The 8,937-nt window shown below is 41.4% G+C and overlaps 1 protein-coding gene across 14 annotated transcripts in view; it reads right to left on the bottom strand.

Moving 5' to 3' along the window:
• Positions 1–125: 125 nt before the first annotated feature.
• The window catches only part of ATXN2 (ataxin 2), a 49,414-nt gene continuing 40,602 nt past the window's right edge, over positions 126–8,937 (bottom strand). For 8 of the 14 annotated variants that reach the window (XM_072350704.1, XM_072350707.1, XM_072350705.1 and 5 more), the window contains 4 exons: positions 6,443–6,588; positions 5,309–5,536; positions 1,682–1,850; positions 126–793 (listed from right to left, as the gene is read on the bottom strand). In XM_072350704.1, the coding sequence (XP_072206805.1) occupies positions 765–793; positions 1,682–1,850; positions 5,309–5,536; positions 6,443–6,588 (572 nt within the window). In that variant the 3' untranslated portion in view covers positions 126–764. Of the gene's footprint in view, positions 794–1,495; positions 1,851–5,308; positions 5,537–6,442; positions 6,589–8,937 lie in introns of those variants that run through there. The other 6 variants (XM_072350706.1, XM_072350702.1, XM_072350698.1 and 3 more) reach the window with 2 other exon arrangements.

The following is an 8,937-nucleotide window of genomic DNA, read 5'->3' as shown; positions in this document are numbered from 1 at the left end:
AACCCTTCGACTTGTATCTTGTGGCCCTGCAAGCCACATACACCTGATGGAGTTCCACAGGTATGAAAGCTGGAGAAGACATTAAAGAGAGATGCTGGTAAAGCAAAACACAAACAATACGTAGGTCAGTTTTTAAAACTTTTTTTATTTTTTAATTTTTTTTTTTAGTTTTTATTTTATATTATCTACAAAGTAAAAGTTTTCTTAACTTAAAAGTTACATCACTGTCTCACGATAGTGATCATCTCATCAAACGTGATTTATAAATAATAATTCATCAGTTTGACGATTAGAATTTCTTTTTTTTTTTTTCTTTTTTTTTAAACTGAACCTGTTTCAAGTTTAGTTAGAAGTAAAAGGGATCTCCAAGTCTTGATTTTTAGTGATAATAGCAGCAAGAATCACTCTTGTTACTTCTTTTGCTAGCTGATGAGTTCATAACTTTGAAGGGTCATTAAAAAATAAATAACTTCCAGTTTTCAGCAAGCAGAGTTGGGGCACTTGCAGGACTCAGATACAGTGCATGGAATTATGGAATAGCCCACAAGTTCCTAAATGCCTCTACTCAGTCCGAATCTCTCCCACTGCAAGATGAACTGTTAGCATTCCTAGTGGATGTTACAAGAAATCAATTTTTTTTCTTTTTTTTTTAAACAAAATAAAATGAAATTCTAGTTTTCTGTGCTTCCAGTTGGCAGAAGCAGTAGAAGGAGGGTATTTGGCCTACAAAAGGTATCCAGCCTTTCAGTTATTCCAGATGAGCCTTACAACTGCTGTTGGTGGTGGGCTTGTACTGTAAAAAAAAAGTTCAAATGTAAATAATAGATTGGCAAGCCACACAACAGTTTGCTAGTAAAGTGGTCACAGGACAACTACTGAGCTCAACTTTTCTGTTCTTTTTTCATCTTTTTTCCTTTTCTTTCTTTTCTTTTTTTTTTTTTTAAAGAACAAAACAATACCCTGCATATCAAGATGTCCTTCGGATGTTTCTCTCCTCCCTAAACCCTCACAAAGCAGCTTGTTCTGCTCACACATTCCCCAAGACATAACATCAGAGGCTGTTCGGAAACAAATAATGATAAAGACACCTAAGTAACTTTAAAGTGGAAAGAAGTCATATAGCACCTACTTTTCCCCAAAAGTAAAGCTGCAGAATATTACTCCGAATTTAAGAATAGACTTCAATTGTCACTTTACTTCGGTCGCTAGAAGTCTAACAGTGCTACCCCCAAGCAACATTGTCACTCCTGTCCTTGGGACCGATCGCTTTAAATTTAACAACCCCCCGGATCATTATGAGCAGGCTACACAGACAGTCCATTCCCCACAGCAAAACCATGGCAATACCTGGAAGAACACAGCCCCACCGTGCCAGCGTCTGCACAGTTATCCAGTTCTGTACTTCAGCTACACAAAAACAAGGTCTTTGCTACATTAGCTAAATCTGGCATGCTTAGCTAGGCTTGCATTTGGGCTGGCAAAGTACAAACACTAAATGCACAAATAGTTTGCCATCAGCAGCCTGCCATCTAAAAGGACATCTTCCATTTGTATTTTGTTTTGTTTTTTTGGCTTTTTTTTTTTTGTTATTCTCTTCCCCGTATCTGGTTTGTAACAGTTCTCCTCGCTACTGTGACCTGGCTCAGTTACGGTGCAGGTCTCCCGGGCACACACTCCTCACCTGAAGGGTGCGTCATATAGGGGAAATGTGTTGTTGTCGAGACTGGAATGGGCTGTAGTGCACTTTGAGCGATGGCGGCTTGGGGACCACCAGGTGGCTGTGTCGTCATTAGCATCATTGGAGCATGGGCAGTTGGGTGAGAAGGAACCATTCCTGACTGTACATGAGCCTGAAACAAAGAGCTCTTTAGTATAATGGTCACAAGGAGGCATCTCTCCTGGCCACATGACTAGCAAATTTTCTCCAGCTCTACCAGTAAATCCAGAGATTTACTCCATTTTAACTAGATTAGCTACAAAGGGATTAAAAAAAAATTAATAATAACAACTAAAATAATAACTTTTAAAAAAAAAGGCTCAAATCCTTACTGCTGGCTCCGAGTCACATTCTGAATTTTAGCAATAATTTGGACAGTGCACACTGGGAGAGACTGCTAGCGTTAAACAGAGGGATATATATCTTTTTCAAACCTCAGCAACAAATCTTCAAAACATTATTGTTAGTAACCAAGATCAAAGCACTTCCTATGCAGAGAACGCACTGGGTGCAGATAGGAACCTCACACGCACTGGAGATCTGGCATCCCTTCCTCCCTTCTCATTACACAGCTCCACATTCTTTCATGGCTCCCTGCCCTAGGAACGCTCTCGAGAGTGACCTGTGCCCACACTGTCTTTCATCTGTGCAGTCATTCTAAGATGAGTGATTTCATCCCTTGATGCTGTTAGGTCAGCTTTGTTCTGTTTCCAGTTAAGCTCATCACAGTTAAGGCCCTCATGTAATCTAAGCAATCATAATTAAGTCTCAGCAGAAAAAAGGAGATTAATCTTCATTATGGCTGATCACCTTCTGGCAAACCAGTTCAGTAACTTGTCGGTTGACTTCTTTTGCTCAGAGCAGTTCATGACTCTAGAGATTGTCAGTTGTTTTGAAAAAAAAAACGAGTAAACACTGGTTTCTTAAAAGCACAACAGCATAGGGAATTCCAAGAGCTTTCAGTCAGTTTGTCTTGGAAAACACAAATTATCTGCATCTAAGGTTTGCTTTGTACTTCTACCAGATCCCATTGACAGGGCGCTATGGTGCAGCAATCGCAGCCTCACGACTTTCACAGGCCAGTAAAGACAGATAGCAGGTAGTGGCTACAATTTTATTTCTTAAAGACAAAAGGGTTATTTGACTCATCACAGACATTCCTCAAACTCTTTATCAGACTTGCACTGTATTAATAGCACTCAAGAAGCCTTTAAAGGCAGGAACTGCAATTCAAATCTCACTCTTGCTCTAAAAAGGGCTTAGAAGATAAGGCTGTGAAACAAAAACACCTTTCAGGATGGGCACCATTTTCACTTTGACAAACATGCTATTACAGCAGCCGTAACTATGAAGCAGCTATTCGTATAGCAGCTGGATTCAATACAGACACACACCGGATAAAAAATTTCGCTGTGGCTCAAACGCTTTGCAAATTGGAAGCTGACAGTACATTGTAATGAATGTTCAAGTACTGCTTCTCAAGTGAGATATGTCTAACAGCTCGATTCATCTGAGAACCTAAAGGGAAATTCAACTGATCCCCTGTGTTTGCCTAACTGAAACTCCTACTACATATTTCACAATGGTACTCAGCAGCTGGAAATCGCACTGCTGAGAAACTATTAAATCCAGTGATTAGTTTCCCCACCATGGAATAATTACACACATTTAAAACTTCTTACAGAGCTGTAGTTATTCCTTCATTAGAGATTTTTTTATTATTGTGATTTTATTTTATTTTTTTTTTTGAGGGAACTACTTCATTTCAAAGTCAGTTAGTCTGGTATAAATATCTTGGATTACGGATCGTAGTTTTCACCCTAAAAAATTACAGCAGAAAAGACTGCGTATGTTGAAAACCAAGGGTAAAGCAGGCTTTGCCTGCAATTGCTAAAAATCCTGACTGAGCAGTCAGTTCTGGCTAAAACTTGCATCTGATTTGCTTTAGCAAGGTTTGCTTATGAAGTGCTTGGCACACAAAAGGAAGACAATGGCCACATCCTGCAGCGCAGGCACAGGTCTGGCCACGATGTGTACAGCACAACTCCTGTATGGTCTTATCTTTAAGTTACCTCTGAAACAAATGTGTTTCACATTTCAAGGCACGGCACTGAGCATGCCACTCACCCGCAAGCTTCCAACAAGACCCTTCTAAAGGGCTGCAGGTGGTATCTTGAGGCATCTGAAGAAGCTCTTAGACCTAGGCATTCACACCAGTGCCACCACGCCAGAGCAGAGCAATAGCTCACATAAGCCAAGTATCTGTTTCTGGCAGAAATCAGCCTGGGAGGACGTGGCGAGGTGCCACAACAGCAGTAGTTGCATTTGGGCAACCTCTCTTAATCCTCCCACAATGCAAAAAGAAAAAAGCCTAGCAGAATTAAAAAGCTATAAACTCAACATCAGTAAAACAATTCTTAAGAAAAACAAACAAAAAACTATTAATTAATTTGCTTAACTGGCTGTCCCAGGGAGATTTTACCAGAATTCAGTATGGGACCAGGGTCCTACTTGACTACCCTCCCTACCTGCAGTTAGGTCATGACATCTCAGCTTTTGTTAACCTATATGAGAAGGAATAAGCCAGGCACCAAGAACTCGATCTGAAGAAGCAGTTGTGCAGGCAAATTACAGATTAATTGTCTGCTCCTTGACAAAGCTTACCAAATCCATGAGATTTAGTAAACATCTGAAAATCTATGCAGCGCTGCTTTACGCAGAGCTCTTGATTAATCAGTCATGTGCTTCCCTTCCCCAAATCCTTTTTTCAGTGAGCTGACCACAAGAGACCAGTTAAGAGAAGTGGGTTTCTGATCCTATAGCAAAGACTGTCATTAAGTTGCCCAACAACCATTGGGGATCTCCTGCACACGCAGTTCACTTAGAACCAGACACACACACACACACACACACACACGCAGTTTTCTCTTTTAGCAAGGATTGTCTTGCAAATCATCTGAACTAAATCTCATCAATCTCCCATTGCAGTGCAGCCTTGCTACTGCCCAGTAACCATCTGTATTGTCCTTTACTGAATGTACTTGTACAAATTTGGCTACAACACAAAGCCTGCAACTGCCACCAAAAGCAGCAATTCAGCTTTCTTCCACCCAGCTCTCGTCTCCAACCTTTCTCTACGCCAGCTCTTCCTGTGATCATGCAGTGAACCCGAGTAGTGAACTGATTTGACTGAGAAGAAGCCTAAAGTAGGGGGAGGGGAGGCACACTTCAGTTGAATCAAGTCCCCAGTCTGGTTTGCTGCATGGCCAAACAGTTCTGTGAGCAGAACAGGGGGGCAGGACAAGAATGGGAATCGGGAACTGGGAAGAGAGCTCAATTTCTTTCAGTAGCAGTGCCAGCTTAAGATGTCTTTATTAAACTACAGTCGTAGATGCACTGGGTATTGGAAGCTGAGGTCCAAATATCTTGTAAAATTCTAAAAGAAAGGCAATGTACAAACAGAAACCTAAGTAACACAACAGGTAGTTTGTGCTGAGAGGTGACAGAATGGAAATCACTTCAGCAGGCCCGACTGTCCTATCTTTGTGGCATTAAGACATTTAGTCTTGAAGGTTGTTAAACTGTGTTTACCTGGGGGACATGGGCCATGTGTGGCGGATTGGTATATGCAGGTTGAACATGGGAGGGATGAATGGTGAAGACTGTTTGTTGTGCTGTAGGAAAACTATTTTGTGGAGACTGCGTATTGGAGCCTGGCGTCATGGAAGGTGGGGTTGGAGCTAGACCTGCGTGGTAAATTGCCGACTGCTGCTGTGGGTTTGCCAGGTGGAGTGCCTGAGCAGCCTGGTGCTGATGATGCTGCAAAAAAGAAGAAAAAGAAGAAAAAAAAAGAGACAGTACATCAGTGAGAGTTAGAGTTAGGTTATGGTCTACACATGAGAGATGTTTACAATACTTTCCAGAATAAAAAAAGTTTGCACAACTGCTCCCCATTGTCAGTGTTTCAAGTCACAAATCTAAGGATCCCCATACCTGTGGTCACCAGAAAACTCACTGCAATTGTGCCAGGCTCATCTTTCCCTTGCACCAGTCATGTACAGAGGAGCCTGGAAAATGGGTGTGCTGACCAGAACCTACATTGCCAGGCAAACACAAAGGGACCCTACAGCCTCAGGGTACTGCCGCAACGAGAGCATGTACTGCCTAACTGCAACGAGAGCAGCTCAAAGTCATCACCAATAGGAAGCTATGGCATGCAGCATTATCACAAGTACTATTTTGCTTTTAGCTGCCTGCCTTGGAGAAAAATCCTTCTCAGTGTTAATCTGATATTTCCAAATCCACTCATATTAAACTGCAACAAAATTATGAGTCTTCTTTAAACCTAACACGGAAACGAGCTGCACCTCATCCCTTGTGGAGATGGAGAAACGTACGGTCAGACTTATGTTGCCACTTACTGAGGAAAAGGGATTGCCACAAGTTTTCCTTCCTGTTTATCCTATAAATTATGCCATGAAACTACCACATTTGGCTGCTACAAGTAGAGAAGAATGAGATGATATATCTTCACTTCTAGAAAACATGAAAAGCTGGACAGTTCCTGCATGAGATTTATCACACACAGGTAGTTTGGGCAACATCCCTCACAGTTCTTCCTCTCATGGAATCGATAGATCTATGTACAGTCACAAACTAATGCAACTCCTTCCAGTAGAGTGTTTTAAAAACTACTGAAAGATGTTCACTCCCTTAAGATGTTACCTGCACGGGGCTAGGAGCAGGGTGGCTTCCAGCATGTTGGCTTTGCTGCTGGCCAGTTGGCGTAGCCGAAGGCTGAGGATGCGGAGGGTGCGGATGCAGGGTAGCATTAGGGTGGGCATACTGCTGAGCAAGTGAGCCAGTGGAAACTAGGATGAAAAAGAAAAATATTTAACAACAGACGTAGAATATACATTTCATCAAGTCACCATCTGCACTTGAAAATTTTGTTATATCTCTATTGTACTGTAAAAATATTCCCTCCCCCTTCTAAAATAAATATTTATCTTGCAAATAGCTGAGTATCTTACCTTGCGTTCGTGTAGATTTTGCAGAGAAGTCTATAAATAACCATAATTAGACAGTTCATCTTCCCTAGTTTGACAATGCAACAGATACTACACATGAGAAAAGCAGTATTTCATCTTTGTTTTGTCAAATAGACTGGTTTGAGAGATCAAATTTATCCATACAATTTAGTTTTTCCTGAAATATTCTTTAAAAAGCTGTTGCAAGCCATTTTTATTTCCACCATCCAAAAAATTATTTGGCCTTATACCTGGCTAACCTCACCATGCTACTCTTCTGGAAATTGCTCACAGTACAGTCCGTGTAAAGCATATACAGTGCATGTATACTTAAGGGCTACAGGGACACACAGTATACACATCAGAGCAGAGGAGTTTTTGCAGAAGTCAGCATCTTGCACTAAAATGTTGCTTCTCTCCCTCCCCTCAAGGCCTGTTACAGAATTTTCTGGATCGCCACCATTACGTGAGCTTTTCAACACTACCATGAAATTCTTAATTCCTTGAAACAGTAGCAAATAAGGTAAGAAACTCCAAAAAAGGGGAAAAAAAAACATAGCAATGTGAAACTCACACAAGTGAAACCACATCTGTTGCTACAGCCATACCAGTCTCCCAACAGCAAGCTAATATCAACAAGATCCTTTCCAAGGAGGCCTGCCCAGTTCTACTTCAAAAAGGGCCACACTATGTTGCCCTCCCCTCCTCCCCTTTTTATTTTTAATCCAGGGAACCAAAGAAAGCATGAAAAGCCAAAATAACAGCAACACTTCCTAAAACAAGTGCGCAACTGGAAAGAAAGACCCTAAAAAAATTAAACTGTTGCCTATTCCCTCCATTGCTTTTACATCTTGTGCCACAACCTCTCCACAGCTTGCAGCTACACTTCTGCACGTGACAACGTGCACTCCTCTTTCCAGTTCTACAGCTTGTCAGGACTGTGGCTAGCTTTGCTGACAATGGTGCTGGAAGAGAAACAACCAAAGCAAACAACAACCTTCTGAATGTGCTCTTTGCAACTGTTCCTCCTTTGTTCTGGTACCATTCATCTGTCTTTCTGACCAAAGCTAATCACACTGCTCACTGCTGGGTGACAGTTTCTTCCAGGGGTTTTGTATTGCATGAGAATTTGAAGTGGTTTTGTTTATTTGTCAGCGTTTTTTTTGCAAGGTAGAGTGATGTGGTAGCTTTTTCTTGCCTTAGTAAGCATACCCGGGAAGCAGAGCACAAGGAGTGACTCCAAGCGCAGCTGCTGTGTTACAACCATCTTCCCCTGCTAGAGAAATACAGGGTCTAATTTCTGCAGTCAACTGCTTGCTGCAGCTTCTGAGGAGTTTCACTGTGCTGGGCTCTATGCTCCATGAACACACAGAACTGCTTGAATATATAGAAAGGACAAAAGACAAGATGGGAGGAGAAACAACACAAAAACATAGTTGCATCTGAAAGCACAACACTATAGAACAAAAGTCCGTCTCAGACAGCAACCACGCTGTGCTTGACACACAATTACCCTGTGCAAACACTCCTTTCCCTGCAGTTTGGTTTGCTATAAAGTTGCAAACACTACTAAAAATCACAGACTTAATAGATTATAAGCATATGGCATCTTTTTATCTAATGGAGACTTTGTGCAAGCCATTATGGAGGTCTCTCCTTTATAAAGTAACTGCTCACCACATTTAACTTAATCCCACCCTGCTGTCCTGAAAGCTTTACTAAACCTTCCCTGAGCAAATGGTTTCACGGTGATCTGCACCAGTGTTTCAGGCTATTAGTGCAGATGAACTCCATATGCACTTGTAACCCTGAATTCTTGCACTTCAGTGTACTGATGCGTGACACACGTAGCAAAAACCACATTGTCTCCTGCCACACAGAGCACTCAGTTACACTTCCAAAAGCATCAAAAGCAAAAGAAGTCACTGTTCCTCGTATCACTACTAAAATGTATTTTGCAGCAGCATCCCTACCACTTTCAGATTTGGACAGCTTTCAAAATACCACTCCTCCTTACAAATACTACACAAAAACCAACAGCAGAAACCAAGATTATTTTTACAGTATGAAACTTACAGTTTCCTACAGCAGGAAAATTTTCTCAACCTCGTTATTATGCAGCACTCTGAAAAAGGCCAGATGTTATTATCTCTGTCAAAGTAATAAACTCACAGCAGGATCCACTTGTTG

Source organism: Excalfactoria chinensis, chromosome 16 (assembly GCF_039878825.1).
Source record: "Excalfactoria chinensis isolate bCotChi1 chromosome 16, bCotChi1.hap2, whole genome shotgun sequence".
Classification (NCBI taxonomy): Eukaryota; Metazoa; Chordata; class Aves; order Galliformes; family Phasianidae; genus Excalfactoria; species Excalfactoria chinensis.
The sequence above is the reverse complement of the archived record's forward strand: the minus strand, read 5'-3'. Positions and strand labels throughout refer to the sequence as shown.